Here is a 17,800-nt window from a genome sequence, read left to right as displayed (position 1 = left end):
CATTGCAAAGGAGAGGTACACAACAAGATCAAATAACAGAGCAGGAAAGCTTGCTAAAATGGCTGATCCCACTAACAAAAGTTCAGTTCCCATCTTTGCTCCCAACAGGTAAAGAGGGATGCTCCAAACCATCTAAGCATCACAACAGCTTTCACACCACCCACAAGGCCTAAGGTGCTAACTACAGGCAAGTAGCCCAAAGCTTTGGAAGCATTCAACACAAAATGATTCCTAACCCACCCATTTGCACTCTGCTCATTTGCCACTGCACACACACCATCTATCACAAGCATCCCACAAGGAAACATAACCCTCATGACTAGTAACAGGTGTAAGTTGCAGATACGTTCAGACAGGGGATACTTGAAACAGAGTAAGTAATACTTCACTCTAAAAAAGAAAAGAAAAGAAAGCAACAAAAAGTTAGTGCAATCTTGAAACTTGCTACTGACCCTCTTCAGCTGCTGCTGTAATTGTTCCCTCATGGACTCAGGGCAATTATCAAGCTGCGTCTTCTGCTCGGAGTAAAGCTCCTGAAGCCTCTCTAGTTTTTCCCTCTCAGCATCAAGTTTTAATTTCTCCTGAAGCATGAACCAGAAAATAAAACACAATTACCTTCAAACCCAAGATGTTGTTAGGGATGACGACGGTGCGTGGCAAAACCTGAATGAACAGTTGGAAGCATGGAGGTCAAAGACAGAAACCTCTTGTTAGTTGAAATGCAACGGTGGGATGCAAAATGAGCAACACAAAACAGTAAGCATTCTAGTGTGGTGCTTAATTCTCTCCCTCATCGCTGTATGATGCTGCTGAAGCCCACTGCCCAAACACTTGTCTCACCTAATATATACAGAAATAAAACACAATAAAGGAAATGGTAGCCATGTTAGTGAGGTAACATGAAGGAGAGAGGAAAGAGTAGATTTAGAAAGCGAAATGGTTGGGAAACGACTAGACTGGCAGTGAGGGGAAAATGGATCATCCCAGGAGAATGAATTACATGCTTATGTGCTTCTGTATAGGTAAGTACATTTAGCAAGCAGTGAGAAAACAGTGAGACAGAATCTTCTAAAGCAATAACCCTGGGCGAGGAAATCCTGTTGCAGGAGAAACACCAAGTGATTTAACACATTTGCTTCAGGGTACAGGAATTTTAACCTGTGCTTGGGGATAAAAGGGGACTGCTCGACCTCCTGCCCTCACTCATCTTTCCTCTCATTCCAAGTAACAGTATTTGGTGTATAGCTTCTCGTGTCCAAAAGCCCTGAACGTTCACATCTTTATTACAAAGTACTTCATGGTTTGCTGTGCCGAACTGCTCCAGAGACTGACTGCAGATCACTGAAAGCCACCTTGTACACTGCTCTTTATTTAGGGACCAAAGTGTGGGAACCGATAAATCAGAGCACAGAGAGTTTTCTCAGTGCCTTTTCCTTGCACCTCCACTGGCCAACATAGCAGATGCATTTTATTCAACTGAGCAATTAAGAACTGGAAAAGCCAATATACTTGATATACCAGGTATAAATAAACCAGCTCTGAAGCCCAGCTGCTACCTTCTAGAGTCACACTGGTATAGCTCCCTTTCCTACTTCTTGTTCTGTAGTTATGTACCTCCTCTCAGGTGACATCTAACTCTCCTTAATACTCAAAAATTAACAGTTTCAGCCCCAAAATTTCAGCTTTTCCTTGTGGATGTTCCAAGATCAGCTGAATTCTGTTGCAGCATCCAGTCATTTGTCCTCTCTCCAGTCCCAATTATTTAATGTTAGCATCAAATGTGTGGCTCAGCACCTGCTGTATCATCACACGCTCTGCAGCATCCCATGGCACGTGGCATAGAGAAGAAACAACTTCTAATATACACTACTTGCCATTTCAAACTGTAGAATGGTCTTTCCTGAAACCTTCTCTTTGTTGATCCTGACAAGGTTTTCAAACCCTCGCGCATGGTGGAGGGACAGCATCAAACATGTATTAGCTGCCTGCTTTCTTTATGGCTTTATCTCTAAATCTGAGTGGAATCAGGATCTGGGATTTAATTTTCCCAGTATTTAGAAACAACAACAGGAAGCATCCTCATTCAAGCCTAATGTCAACCAAATTCCCAGCTCTGTAACTTTCATTTACACCCGCAGCTTCTTAGCTCGTGCAATCTGATGAACAAAATACTGAACCCAAATGGTTACTTTGGGGTTTTTTTAAGCTTGTAAACCTGAGCCAGCATATTCAATTACCTGCACTTCCTGTATTAGTTTCTGTCTTCCAACAGCAGCAGCAGGGCTCAGAAAAACAGAGGATGTAGCACATGCAAGCTGCACAATGAAGGAGAAGCATGCAACTCTTGACAGGTCACCTCTAGACCTCTGTCCCCACGGAACCCCCATTTGCCGAATCATCCTTACTTCCAACACGGAAGGGAATCTATAAATAAACTGGTAGTTCCCCTCCTCACAAACCCTGATGTCCATTTAACATTCAATTGATGTCTGACGCGTTGTTTCCTGCTTTCCTTTTCTGCCCACATCAACAATCTAAGGCAGCAAGGACTTCTCTGATGTTATTGTGCCTCTGATGCTATTGATAGCTCACTGAGTATCTATGCACTGCAACGAGCATGCTCATTCATTAACCAGCAAGTCAAACCTTGAGGGTGGGAAGACATCCTCAGCAAGTATAAAACTCCTTGAGAATCATGTCAAAGGTACTGTTACTACCCACAAGAAACCAGAAATGTATTCCTTTGAGACTGAAAGCGATACTCATCTGGTCTATTTATAGCATAGGAAGTGCTAACATCCCAGCAAACTGGCTCCCTTCGAAATGTGCAGTCTTGACAGGAAATATCACTTCCAGCAATGAGAGGCATTTGCAGCTGTGGAGTTCAGTTCGCTGACATCTCTGGCTGTGCGTTGGTAAAGTCCATTTAATTCACAAAGATTAATTCCATAAATAAAGGGATAATCAGATTTTTTTCCATACAGCTTCTTTTATAAATGGATCAAGGCATGTTCTTTTAGAAGGGAAAACGCTAATAACTGTGCAAGATGCTAACTGCAAGCCTGTGGCTGACTCCATAAGCTGTCTGCTCAGGACCAGCAGCAGCAGAGCTGTGAACTCCAGCTGCTCATCCTCATTTAACCGCATGAGCTTGTACTTGGTAAATGTTTCTCTGCAGACAACCGCGTCCCAGCCCCAGCGTTGACTCCAGAGTCATAGGAACTGCAGTCTGGCTGGATTCTTAACACCCTGTTTCCAGATAAGTACAGCTCAGTAAAGCATAATATCTGGTTTCAGCCTACTGCTCAGCTTGCTTATGGTCTGCCTCTAGATACATGTTAAATGAACTTTAGGATATGGAGCAGGACTGACTTGGAGTTTGATGATGCTGGGGCACAGCTTGGATCAGTTTTGGCAGTTACATGAACATTGTGAAGGATAGCAATTGAGAAAGAATTGAGGTGTGCCACTGTCCACCAAGAGCCCAGACACGGGATGTCAGCAGAGCACCCATGGTATGAACACAGCCCTGAAGTGATCAACATGGTCACAAAAGGAAATCAACCTTTATATCTCATAGAACTGATTTTAAGGACAAGAGAGAAGAAAACAAGAAGAATGTATACATATATCCAACACATCTCATAGATGATGAGGACACAGAGATGAAAGGATAGTATTAAAGACAATTACAGCTCCTAGAAGAATGGGAACAACAGAAAAAGAGACCAATTGCTTCCCTGCAGTCTCCTGTGGCTAAGGATGCCCTACGCCAAATCACTTAAAACCCTGGCAGGTCCCCCCACCTCTTCTGCAGAGAAGTTCTGCTTTTCAACTTGTCATTCATCACATTCTGCTACTGCAGGCAGGCAGGCTAAAATTGCAGAGCAGAACACGTCTGCATGCATATGTGCCTTCTGAACCAACTCTCCTGCATAAACTGGTAGGTCCTGATGTAATGAGTCAATGTGGATCAAACAAGAAAGCTGCTCAAAAATCCATATGGAAACTAGAATAAAGCAAGGAACCAGGTCACTATGAAACAGATTGTATGGCTGGTGACATGGGCTCCTTTACAAGCTTCCACTCCACCCCTCCCTCAAAACAAAACCAACCAACCAAACAAAACCCCCAAGCAAACACAAAACCAAAGCATTAAAACCCCATAGTATGTGTTATTTTTGGATAGAAACTGCAAAAAAACCTACAAGCCATCAATGAAGGAAAAAAAAAAAACCCAACCAACCAACCAAAACCCTGAATGCCTTCCCATCCAGCAGGCTCTGACACTTTAAATGTTCCAGTCTAAGTATTCCCAGACCTTCCTTAGTCCAACTCACTTACACATCCTCATGTTTTAAGGTAGCCACCTCTCATTACCCACACCAAGCTTCAGACATGCACACCCTGTCTCCCTCAGTACGGAATCAGCTACTCTCACCACTCCCACGGGCTTCCAAGATATAAAGGAGCATGAGCGCTTCTTTGTTCTGAAGTTTCTCCATCTCATCTTCATGCTTTCATCTCTAGACAAACTTGATTCTTTTCTACTCCAAAAGGACATCCCCCCCTTCTCCAAAATAACCTACTGCAAAAGCTAGAAGTGGAGCTATTTGGAAGCGGTGTGGTGCTACAGAGCTCACCTATTCAATAAAACGCTTTGGAGAATGAGTGGAAGAGCAAGAACACCTGACTTTAACAACTCACTGACAAAACTGGCTTAACTCTTGCCTTGTATTTGTAAGGAAATACTCTACTCCCTGACAGAAAGCAGGCTAGGAAATGTAAACAGCTCTTTGGTGGAGCAAATGATTGGGGAATGTGTTAAACCTAAGGTCTACCAACCCTGCCAGCAAATGACAAACCCTTCCTATGCTATGGCTGACACAAATCAGACCACATACAACTCTTATTAAAACAGATACTGCTGAAACGAAACAGAGCCCTCTGTGCACAAACTGTACATGCTTCTCTTATATATTTTTCAGACTACTCTTTCCCACATCCCTTGAGCTCTTTCAGAACAGAAGCATGAAACTTGTCACGGTTTAGTTGTCTGTCCCTAAATCCCTGTGGGTTTCATGAAAGAAGCCATTAAGAGGGGAAAAAAATACTATGCTGGGCTTAATAGGAGCTTAATATGATAGGAGGTATTTTGCAGTAGTGCTTTTCACTATACGAGTGGTAACTAATATATTATTATATAAAAGACTGTATATAGTAACAGCATCTGTCCTAGTGAACAGATTGGGAGGCAAAAGAAAACCCCTGAATCTAGAGCACTATTTCTTCATGAGCGTAGAAGAGGACAAAGTAATGATCCAAGCCAGAAGAAAAGAACCAGCAGGAATTTTGAATCCAGAACAGAAAGGACTGAGGAGAGACCACTAGTATATTTAACTCTGATTGCTAGCGGCTCATCAGACAGCGGCTTTTTCCTTGCCTCGATTCTTGCAAGTCTTTGCAGTACTAATCCATCAAAGAGGCCGAGCTTCAAACATTTTGGCATGTCTGGGGTATTCTGTTAATGACTGAAAAATATTTCCACAAAAGCATGTGGGCAAAATTAAATGTATTCCAAAAAAAAAAAAAGAGAGAGAGGAGTTATCCACTGCCAGCTGGTCTTGATTTCTGCTTTCGAGGAGGGACAGGAAACCCGGGTTGATAAAGGAGTTGCAGAGCACCTATTTCCATCATGACATAAGGCAAAGGTCCTCCATGAGAAAGGCAATAACCTCCCCTTCTTCAAATGCAGTCTAAACTTTTACATACTAATTGTTTTGAAACTCCCTGCCAAAACTCCCATTTAGCTCTGATTGCCTCCCACAGCACTTCTGCTGAATCCATTACTCATTTGCAGTTATTCCTGTTTATCCACGCTCACTGATTACTCTTTCCTTTCCCAGCTATGTTGTTACTTTCAGCCTCATGATTTAACTTGGAAACTTTCAGGCATGGCAAAACATGTGGACATCCTTGTCCACATATGCTGGACCGCGCGTTTTAAAGCTACACAGACCAAGGAAGACTATGGAAACAGTACTTTGTAAATCCTGATACTATCCAATTAGGCAAATACCATTTTCTCCAGCTTCCCTATAGACAGACATCAATCCTGAACTAAGTCATGCAAGCAAAGGGTGATCGGGAGGCCGTCACAATTGTAAACAGCACTGTGGACCTGAGCCGCTATTCCACTTGAAACAACAGCATCATTATTGCACACCTACAGCATAGCAACACGAATGACTGCCATGGTAATTACAGGGAGCTTTACTTCAAGCTTTATCTGTCAAATTGCATTACTAGTGACTTATTAGGGCTCTCCCTGAAAAACTGGAACTCGTGATGAATAGCTTAAATGCTGCTATCCAAATATACAGTTGGTCATCTTTTCCTTGTGGATAAAACCAAGTATGTAGCACATGGTACTTAAAGGAAAGAAGGAATGAGATGACTTTAAGCTGTGCTCAAGAAGCACAGCCATGGAGACAGAGCTGGACCGTCCTCTATACACTAGCACAATTTCCAGTATAGGTGAAAACACAGGCCATGCCAAACAGCTCTGGAAGTAGCTACCCCAGCCAGCCAGGACAGCTGAGTCCTGGTAGCACTTGTATCTGGCAGAGATGCACCATGGCCAGAACTACACTGAGTCTTGAAATGGTGCTGAAAGGCTCTGCTGTCACCGCTTATAGCTGTTATTTCCAAACCCTAAGTAGATCAACCCTAACTGCTTCGTTCCTTACAGTGTGCATGGTGGTGTGCTCACAAAAGCAAGGGAAACGCTTTCAAACTCACTGCAGGGTGTGCACCACACTGTCTTCCCCGTCAATTCATCCATTCTTCCTCACCATGAGTCCTGCCATGTGGCTCAGTCAGGGCTGAGTACAGGACTCAACCAAAATCAGGACGCAGCTTAACATTTAACGTACAGGCCCACTTACACAATCCCTCCCTGACTTACAAGTAAGGTGCTGGGACACAGAGATGTTGTACCATGGCAAAGAGCACGCTGGCACAGCATGAGACTGAACTCACAATTCTCCCACCTTCAAGTAGGTTTTCCAGCTGATTCTCTTGCCTTGCAAGGGCTAAAATCTGTGGCTTTCAATCTGCACAAAACTTGGCAACGCTTTGTGTCCTTATCTAAGTGAATTGTGAAAGGAAACAAACCAAAGAACTGGGCAGCAAGCAGTACGAGAGCTTCCACCACAGTCTATTTCCGTACATAACGCATCATTCGGTTGTGGTTTATGATCTCTCTTTCCAAGTATTTCACGAGTTTTGCAAACAGGTGCGTGGTAAGGGTGAAACACAACCAGGGCAGGGGTTTCCTGTCAAACAGGTGCTCAGATCAGTGGCAAATTCCAGGAGCTGCTCAAGTCGCTCCTGAGACAAGTGCCCTCACAGACGGTACCAACACCCCCCCATCGTTTTGTGAGTGACATTAACCCTCATCTCAAGACAACACTGTGCGGTGCATTCAGATACCACTCCCTTACCCTGATGGAAACGCAGCCAGTGTCTGAGCAATAGGACCTGACTGCTTCTGGCCAGGAAGCTCCATCAAAACCAAGACCACCGGTTATTATTATGGGTGAACATATTCAGGCAGGTAGAAGATCACTGTGTGGATGCTGGGCCATTTGCTCTTGCAAGAAGCAACACAAAAAATACCATCAGCATGGTGGCAGCAAGTGGTCAAAACCTGAGCTTTTCAAACTGTTTCAGCAAAAAGGACCACCTACTGCCTCCACCCCAGCACCCCTTTTCTTGGGGGACTGATCCTGCACTGCTACAGAGGCAAGATGTTGCCTACCTGGCACCAGATCTGCAGGGCTTAGTCATACAGACACACAAATCAAGCTTTAAAACCTGCTGTTGTTTCCAGCCAGCCAGAACTTTGTTGACACAATCAGTGCCATCTGTTTTGCTGGCTGACACTAATGTCTCCAGAACCCTTCAGATGTCACTCTGTATTCTGCCCATCCGCAGAAACTCGTCTCCCACTTCTTTTTTAAACCTTCCCTTTTATAACAATGCTTTCAGGCATCTTCCAGAACAAAACCTGCGCCCTTGCTTTGAGCTTGTATCTACAATTTCAGTCTTAACTGAGCCACGGCTTTAAGTCTAAAGCACACACTCAACAGCTGGGATTTTGCTTGTTTGTTATAGAATAGAAAGGAACACGACAGAAAAGACAACTAAAATACTGCATCAGATCTGACTAGCGGCGTGCTTCCTACTGGGGCAAACCAAGTGGTTTGAGTGAATTTGCCTTTTAAATAACAGAAGTGCTATTTCTTGGCTTGCTTTCCCTGTTTCAGTCCAACTGAAAATTTAAACTAGAGCTGGAATTGTAGTTTTCTGACGGCTGCTCACTCATGTTCCATCATATGACCAAAAGGAAGGTTTAAAACCCCACGTTTTAAAATCATTTCCATTTAGTTTCATTGAACTTTGAGGCTACTGGAGAATAAATACAAAAGGCAAAAGAGCTCTTGAATTTCTGGGTATGTGATTCATTACCACCTACCAATCGCAACTTCTAGCAGCATCCCTTCGAAGGGTCTGTGTTTGCACCACCCGATCTTCTGTTACCAGCACTAAACTCATCTTTATGCTAAAACTCACCTACCCAGCACGTTCTATAGGCAACTTAAAATGTGACCACCCTGAAAGCTGAACGATCACTGAGGAGTACACAGGAACAAGGCAAGCGCAGGCAGAAAAGTCCACAAAAGCTCAAGCTTAAACGGGATGTGTGCTATCATGCCACAGCGTGGAGAGGTGGGAGCGCCATTCTCATCAGGCACAGGCTCGATGAGTGCAGCTACAAACCAGCATTCAGGCTCATGACAGGGTAGGCAGAGACTGAAGACAAAAAGCTGAGAGTAAGACAATGCAAGCTGTAAGAGGTGAATTAAGTGGGAACTGTGAGAGAGCTAAAAATGTGCACCTTCGTCTAAGAAAAAGCAAATAAAGGAGAAGACTTCCAGATATTTCTGGAGAGCTGGCAAAATAAAAAGGGAGATACTAGCTAGAACGTTTCCACAAGTGACAGGTTTAAATTATGGGATAGAGGATGAAATTTAAAAGGGAAACATTACTGGCTGAAAGCCCTGGAAAAACTTCCTGACCTTGAGGTATTATTGGCCATGGCTCATCCCCTGTGGAGAAGGTAACTGCTTGCCTGGAGAGGCCACCCGAGGGCCTGCTGGAGAGGGCCAGTGCTCCCTGGTTTGAGGGGGACAGCTTCATCTTGTAGGCCCTTTCCATTCTGTACTTAAAGTCTTATTATAGTGCCATTCTGTTTTGCAAATGCATGCTTTTATATATGTATATTTGCTGCATATTTGAGAGCAATTATATGACTGCATAGGAGAAATGATTAATTCCCTGGACTTAATCACAGAGAGAATGTTCTACAGGACTAAAATTGCAGTCAGTCAGCAAACAAAATAAACCAACGTAATTGCTTTAAAATTACATGCTTGACAGATGTCATATATCATATATTCTATATAATAATAAAGGCATTTTCTGAAACCATAGCCTTCTTGCCTTCTGTTCCTTTGCTGAGAAAGGATTTGTTATTTCTTTTCCAATTCAAAATACAGAACTTAAAATGGGAGGCAGTGGAACAGTTCAATCAATGCTGTTCTTTTAAACAACAGATAACCCAAGCCCAAGCACTATATGGCTGTTTCAATAATCAAAAATATCTTTATATTAGGTCAGGTCTTTTTACTTGAGCATACTGTATTCTGCTGGTCAAACATACCTTGGGAAATCAGAGTTTTCCAGACAGATGATGTCAAGACAACTATATGTTTCTCCCACATTGATCAAGTAAATTTACTCAGACAGTACTTCATAAAATAACCTCCATCAATATGTTAATCATATAAAGGTATCTTGAAGACCAAGTGGAAGAGAGCAAACATCGAGCTAAGACAACTCAATTACCTTTGTCTTTTCACCAATAACATTTCTCTCCAGCTCGGCTATTTTTCTGTTTAGATGATCCAATATTTCCTTCTCTTTCAGCAGCTCTGTCGTTTCAGATTTCTGTTCCCCATCCAAAAGGGCACATTCCATATCCAACTAGGAACACAAAACATGTTTCAGAAGCAGTCCAGATTATGAAGACATCTCGATACACATTATTTGATGGGGAAAGGGGAGTGAGCAGGTGACTGTTCACAAGGAAGAAACCTCTACAAAAGGGGGAGGGGATGGAAGGAGGAAATAAGTTTCGCTGCCACAAAAAAGAGATCAACAAATCTAAGACAAAGTCAAGCTGCAACATAAAATAAAGTCCAAACCAGCTTCAGTTTGAAGATACTTTTCCTATCTCTTCTCTGTGCTTCCTCCTGTTATGATACTGTACCGACTCTGTGCCCAGGCTCCATAGGAAACCCTTCTGGAACAGCTGTTTCTTTCCTGTTGCTGATAATTGGAGCAAGCACAACCCACATGCCTGGCCAGCTTAGTCTGCAACTGTGAGATTCCAGACGTCAAGTGGGTGCCAACATACCCTTGCCACTGTAAAGCCAAAGAGGTTTGAAAGGAAGTTGTCTCACTTCCTTTCTCTTTAAACAGTCACAGGAGATACCACCATAAACCTCCCAAGTGACACAAGGTATTTAGATCAACTGAGTGACCATTAAACAAGCAAGATTGTTCTAATTCCACTTAGGAGTATAATGGTTACGGCTGGGAATGTCTAATCTGAGCATCACATCCACCTCCCAGCTGGGGAAAGGTAACCTTCGTAAGTCAGAGACTGCCAGGTCCATCATTCTGTGCCTAATCCTGGTGTAAAAGCACAGAATATGAAGGCTTCACACATCCATGAATTCCCTATGTATTTGCTGAACCCATCAGACTTCTGCTACGCAGACATACCTAACAAGCACGACTTTTAAACCCAAAACGTATTTCATACCTCTCTCGAAGATTCATCCATCTGGTCGTTTAAATCTTTGATCTTCTGCTCCAGTTCTTCCAAGTTATTTAGTATTACTATGCGCTCCTCCTCCAGTCGACCAAGCTCCTGCCCTCTTTGCTCATCACTTGTGCATTCTGGTATCTGCAGTTGCATGTTACAAGAGGGTCATTAGAAAGAGAGCTAAACACAGCCTTTCCTTTCCCCTTTCATACTGTGTTCATTGAAAGCAAGCATAGTACTGCTGGTTTTGAACTCATTACATATTTCAGACCTAATATATTGCTATTTCTATATTTAGAATGTGTACATGAGATACAAGCATGACAGTTTACATCCAGGCACTGCAAGTAAATTCTATACATAACAGTAAATACCATTCATTCTACAGGAATTATTAAAACCTAACCTTTGAGAATACTTTACATGCTGTGCTATTTAGGCTGCAAAAATCCAATTGCTCCCTTATAAAAATAAGAGAGATAAAGATGCTTTTTATATGAATTTCAGCTGTCCATATAACAAAAGCCAGGAGGTAGGACAGGACATTTTTGTACCCAGCTGTTAAGGTGGGCAGCTTCTGTAAAATAAGGACAAAAGTTGGTTCTGTCTCCCCAGTTAGCATTGAGGAAGTAGTACCCTTAATGTTGCTCTTTCCATTGCCTTGCTAGATCTACTTACATTTACTTCCTAGCTGCCTGTGCCAAGAATTCAACAACATTATGAAGGAAACACCTGTGATCTTACACCAGCAAAGGCTAGATCAAAGAGTATTGAGTTTCAAACATATTCTTCATGTTCATCTGACCCCAGGGGCTTGCAATCCAATTACCCTGGTAAAGCTGCTTGCTCATTGTCCCCAGTCAGAATGAGAGGTGGGCTGTCAGCGAGGCAGTGTTAAGCACTGGACCACACAGCCTTGATCGAAAGAGGCTCAGCTCAGCTACTGAATGTCTATTCTGAGGGCAGGCGTTTTATCCTGAACAAATCCCATCTCGATATGTTAAAACAATGAGCTGTGTCTCATTGACACAGTTGCTTGTTATTGCTTTTCTGAGGGCTTAGCAGAACACACTTCACAATGAATGAATGAATGGTATTCCTCGATTAGCATTAGTAATCCTAGCAGGAAAGCTTCTTTTTGTCCGGTATCCTGTTCGGATAATGCCAACATAACATCTTTGATTTCAACTTCCTAATAAGGATTAAAAATGGGATCTTTTGACATGCACAAGGAAAGCAACAAACGGGAAAGAAATGCAAGACCACAGTAACTTGTGCCTTACTACCTTTCAACACAGAAAGACCAAGCGAAACCATAATAGCATGCTTCTGTTCAGCATAATTACACATCAAAAGACTCAGCAGATTTCCAGACGGATTCTCCTTTATAAGACAAATTGTTTGTCTATCACACCTCTCTTTTCTATACTGACATACTTCTATAGACAATAAAGATGTAAGTAAGGTAGTAGAGGTTCAATAGCATTTATGTTAGGCATATAACCATGCTGAAACTCACACAGTGTGCAAATAACAACAAAAAGGAGACTAAGTATTCTGAAGGCTTGAATTTGTTAAACAGAAACCTGGTTTTCTGGCTTTGCTTGGCCTTATTATGCTCCTGATTCTAACTCTTGAATACAGATATTTAACACCCTGCCTGACACCAGGATTTGCTGCACTGCTGGTCTAGCACACCAGAGCTGGGGCACTGACTCAGCCCAGAGGATGCTGCTGCTGCTCTAACTGAAGGAAACTGTTGGGAATGCTGCCACCTCATTCTTTAAAGGACAACCTCCCTTCGGTAATGGAATAGCAGCGTGAAGTACACAGGAAAGGAGCTGCAGCTCATTAAACACAGGAGCTGGGTGAGGGAAGCAGGAGGCTGGCTGCCACTGTGCACCCCAGGAGAGACAACAGGTGATTACAAGGGGCTCAGATCCAACCCTGGGACAGTAAATCTGGCTCACAGAACATTCCTTCACCTCCCGCGCAACTGTTCTGGTGTGCCATGAGGAAACATCCTCCTCTTACAGGAGACAGGAGCCTCAGGCTGGGAGAAGACAGCAGAGCTTCCCTTCCCTCCGACATCCCAGCACGATGCCAAACAGGGATCCTGAAACCCTCCTTTATTTAGGTAGCTATGACTGTTCAAGCAAATCCTTCTCCCTCAGAACATCTCAAAACTCTTCCTGAACTGTACATACCTCTGAAATAAAACCCCAACCCTTCCAGTACCAATAATCTACACAAAACGGACTAATCTCTGCCAGGATGCTGAACTGTATGAGCCCCTAAGTCTTCTCACACCTACGACCTCGGAAAGCTGACTCCTAAAGGAGGCTTTCCAGCAGTCAGACCTGGATTGTACTCTTCCCTCTTACAGAGCGTTACCTTTGGTGTGATGCTCAGGTAGGAGGATTCGGTGGCATCCTTCAGGAAGCCAGGAGCAGCGAAAGGTGGTGACTTTGCACCGTCAGTGAAGTGCTCCTCAGCTCTCAACCCTCTAGAGGAGAGGAGGGCGGCAGTGCCGCGACTGTGGCTGCTCAGCTCCGAGAAGTCCGAATCGCTTGCAGATGACTTCAGGTGGCTCCTGAACCTCGTTTCCAGGCTCATCTGGGAGTCTTCGAACACCGAATCCTCATCAGAGAGCTGGAGTTTTTCCAGTTCTTTGTTAATCTTCTGGACATCAGCAACCGTTGTGGCCGCAGCCGGGTCGCTGTCAGATTTGGAGTATTCCGCACACAGGTTGAGGATCGTCTCCAGCCGCTGTCGTTCCTGGTTTGAGAAAGAAAGATAATGGCCCTAAGCATCACCTGTGAGCTAAAGTAAAGAGGAAGCAAGAAGAAGTTTGCTGGGGGTTTGGGGTTTGTTTGCTTGGTATGGGAGTTTATTAGAGTGAAAGATTAAAGCCCTCCAGTTCCATCTATATCTGTAGCGCTTAGAGATAACAAATAAATCGCAATGCAAGATGACGAATCAGAGTTCACATGGAAGAGCTTATAAAAACAAAAAAGCATTTCACAGAAATTATTACTTAAATAAGATGCTCTAACACTTATCTTGCCAATATAGAAAATGTTAGTATTAATATTGCTTATAATATTGCATCTAATACTGTTGCTGTAACCATACCCCATTCATATGTACAGATGTCCACTGAGGTCACTGTATAAGTCACTAATAGGTACACTTTACACTTACGTTATACTCCTACCAAGCTGCAAAACATGACACAGGTTTTCCATGACCTCACTCATTCCTGACTTTTCTGTTTTGCTAACTCTGATTCCCTTTCCTTGAGACAGAATTAGTCCCCGTTTTGAAACACGCAGTTTTAGGAGCATTAACAGAAAAAATGAGGCATCACGTCTAAAATACAACATATATCAAATACAAAGAAAGGGGGGAAATCTTTATTTACCAGTTAACTCAAATTCCCCATGGATTCATATCAACATTTCCAACAAGGATCTGAATAGCCACACCAGTTTGACCTGATGTATTCCAAGATGCTACAAACATTAATGCCCTGAGGTTTTCTAGATCTATACGGTAATTATCATTAGGTACCAGAAAGCTATATTTCGTTTATATTACTGTATGCATAGCTTGCTGTAAATTCAGTTTCAGATGATTTTTCTTTTACATTTTCATTTTAAAGAGAAATTCTTTTATTTTGCTAAAAAAGAAGAAGAATATTAATAAAAAATGCTTACCATAAGCCTTATTGAAAGTTCTGCTGGAAAAAAAAAGACCTCTGTGAGAGTTCCATGCTTGGCATTAATAGCTGCCCTAGTGAGCTCATTTCTGATTTCTAGGAAATCCTACTTGTATTTAGTAGTATTTGAAAGGAAAGCCAGAAAACCAAAACCCTCAGCCTCCTGCCCCGAGAACCACTGCAGACACAGTCACTTTCCAAGCTCCACCTGGCATTACATTTGCATTACAGTTTGCAAGCTCTTTGTGACAGTACCAACACTCCCTATGCCCAACAGCAAGCAATAACAAGGATCAAGCAAAGCAGTTTGGTCAATGCATCGCCTGCCCCTTCCCTGTAGCAAGATACTGGAGTTTCATGACAGGTTAATACCAGTTTACGAGCACATAGCATTTTATACAGCTACCAAGAGATTACCCGGTTGGATGCACTACCCATTCACATCACCCCACATCACCCGCAGTTAAGAGCTGCATTTCCCAGCTGGAGAACCCATCTGAACCCATCCATTTCCAAGCACTACCCAACCTAGACAGCGTCACAAGACAGGAGTTTTGCCTTCAGGTAGCTTATTCCCAGGTTCCCTCCGAAGCCTCTCGTACCGGCACCGGCAGGGACGAGCCGCTGGAATAACAGAGCCTGGGGTAGCTGCGGAGCAGCAATTGCAAGCTTGTATTTTCCACAAAACGGGTCCAAGCAAATTCTGCAGACATCTTTCAACCCCAAATGATCGATGTAATTATAACTCCCCAAAGCCTTGCTGCCTCAAGGCAACCACTGCCTCTTCCCTTACCCCTCCAGAGCCGCTATCCTCCCTCTTACTAAGGCTTTTGGCCACGCAACCCAATTCCTAAAGCGCTGTGCAAGTGCTGGCTGGGACCGCCGGTAATTATGCAGCTCTCCCTGTTGTGACGGCATCGGGCCTGGCCCTTCCATACAGTCAGCGTAATGGTTTTATAGATGGGAAACATCTATAAACGCCAGCAGGACGTCCTTCCCTGCAACAACAGGTATATCAGGTTACCCCATGCCAAGCCTCCATCCCTTCCATAATAATAGGAAATGGCTGATTTCAAAGCACAGCTGCTGCTTATCCTAACCTAAGCAGTCAGGTAAAGGGGCTCTCACTGCAAACTGCCCTTTGATGAGCGGTCAGGAAAAAGGGGAAAGAAAAAGGGATTATTTTTTCCACCAGTCCCAGATGCTCAGGAAAGCTTAAAAATGGCAGGAAAATCTCTGCCAGTCTCCAAAAAATTCCTGATGAACGTTCAGGCACATTACAGAAATACTGCTATCTCTCGCTTCTATTTTGACATGTGCTGAGAGGCTTATGGACAGGAAGCTCTGTGGTTATTTTATACGCTCTATTCTCATCATTTCATCTCGGCCAACTCCTTCCCCCTGCAGCACATCTGCATTTAACTGTTTCCAGCATAAATTTCCGAGTCAAGCAGCGAGCTAGGAAAGCACCCCTTGCAACGAAAAGCGTGAAAGAGTAGCACATGGAAAACCCAATCTCTAACTCCACAAGGAATATGACACAAGCTATTCGTGTTGCTGAATACAGCGGAAGGGAAAAATAAAGGTATGTCACAAGAGGGAAATTGGTTTAAAACCGGCTCTGGCGGGAGGGTGTTGAATCAAGCCTTGTAAACCTTTCGGTTTATTTCCCCATATAATGCCTCTTTTAACAGCCTAAATCGCTCTCTTCCCTATTATGAAGGGGCACCCAGGTCTTGTGCACTTTATGCCCAAGCAATTTCACCACCTCTGGCTTAGACAAAGCCACACACCTCCTATATGTATGGATGGTTGCACATTTAGGTGCTGAAGAAGGGTGGGATAAGGGGATGATAACCCCATTAACAATGACATCAGACATCCCTGCCACACTGTAAAGAGAAGTACTCCAAAACAGCAGGGATAAATACCTCCCCCCTTTATAACAGCAACCACATCAGTGACTCCTGGATTTGTTTGTCTGCTGCATGCCACGTATATGAACTTTACAAATGCATAAAGGTGATGCTACATCTAGATATCAAGGCAAGACTTGGTTAATCAGCTATGGCAAGCAGGAAGCTTCTTCAATAAATGCTATTAACACCTGGATAACCCCAGATTTCATTAAAAACACAGGTGCACTCTAATCCTGTGTGACCAACACTAAAGAGAATTATGGCCACTTCATGCAGGCAGGGCTCCCTTTGCCTGCAGAAGAGGCTGTTGCTCTTTTCAGCTACCAAGGAACAGTACTTCTCCGCTGCTGCTCTTTTAAAACAACCAAGCTTCATAGCAAAAGCTTGGAGCAGCAGCTAGTCACAAAGGATGGTGGGGAAAGAGGTAGAGAGACTGGGGTAGACAGCAGCAGAAACTTCCCAAATGTACTTTATTACAAACACATTCAGTATCCCACAGACAAGAGGCAGGAAGAAGGTTTCTCTTCCCTTCCTGCATTTCTAAGGAGCGGGTCATTTCACATACGTCAGATAGTGAGAAACTGATTTCAAAGGTAGGCTTTAGTTGGGTGTGAGAACAGCTCGACAACTGTCCCTCCCCTTCCCTCTCTCACCCCAGCTGCATTTACTTTCTCATTTTCAGTCCTTGTTTTGCTATGGACTTTCAGCTCTGAGGTTACCACTCAGCACAGAACTCAGGAATAGCATCCCTATTCCACATCCATCTCTGATGGGAGGATACACAGGAGCATGAAGTCTTCCACGACAAAGACACCTGCATGGAGAAGAGCTCCAGACGGACCACCTCAGCTCAAAGCAGAGGATGGGATGCAGGGCTCAGGTTAGCACACCTCATCTTTACCTTCCTATTATAGGCACAGAGGAAACAGACCAGTAAAAGCAGAAGAGATCAGTGGCATTGAGCAATGCCAGTCTCTAGGGAGGAACTGGGCTGACAGGTCCCTGCAGAATTAGCTCCTGTATCTGCAGGCATGTATTAGGCTCCTGAGGAAATGCCACCGGCTTCCAAAATAACAGTATTATTCAGACCAGTGCCCTTTTGCCCCTACGGTACCTATGCAGAAGCTCCTTTCCAAATCATACCGAGGGCAAGAGCCTGAAGACCAGAGCTCCAGTGCAGTACTGTAAGTCCTGTAAATGAGA

The 17,800-nt window shown here is 43.6% G+C and overlaps 1 protein-coding gene across 6 annotated transcripts in view; it reads right to left on the bottom strand.

Moving 5' to 3' along the window:
• The window catches only part of PHLDB2 (pleckstrin homology like domain family B member 2), a 115,424-nt gene that overhangs the window by 27,625 nt on the left and 69,999 nt on the right, over positions 1–17,800 (bottom strand). For 4 of the 6 annotated variants that reach the window (XM_061350614.1, XM_061350617.1, XM_061350619.1 and 1 more), the window contains exons 4-7: positions 13,352–13,735; positions 10,955–11,098; positions 9,973–10,110; positions 453–581 (exon numbers count right to left, since the gene is read on the bottom strand). In XM_061350614.1, coding sequence (XP_061206598.1) covers positions 453–581; positions 9,973–10,110; positions 10,955–11,098; positions 13,352–13,735 — 795 coding nt within the window. The remainder of the gene's footprint in view (positions 1–452; positions 582–9,972; positions 10,111–10,954; positions 11,099–13,351; positions 13,736–17,800) is intronic. The other 2 variants (XM_061350616.1, XM_061350618.1) reach the window with 1 other exon arrangement.

This window comes from Neopsephotus bourkii, unplaced genomic scaffold (assembly GCF_033783945.1).
Source record: "Neopsephotus bourkii isolate Nb327-2 ecotype Australia unplaced genomic scaffold, CSIRO-AGI_Nbou_v1 NB_532, whole genome shotgun sequence".
In the NCBI taxonomy this organism is placed as follows: Eukaryota; Metazoa; Chordata; class Aves; order Psittaciformes; family Psittacidae; genus Neopsephotus; species Neopsephotus bourkii.
Note: the sequence above shows the minus strand (reverse complement) of the source record. Positions and strands in the feature narration are given on the sequence as shown.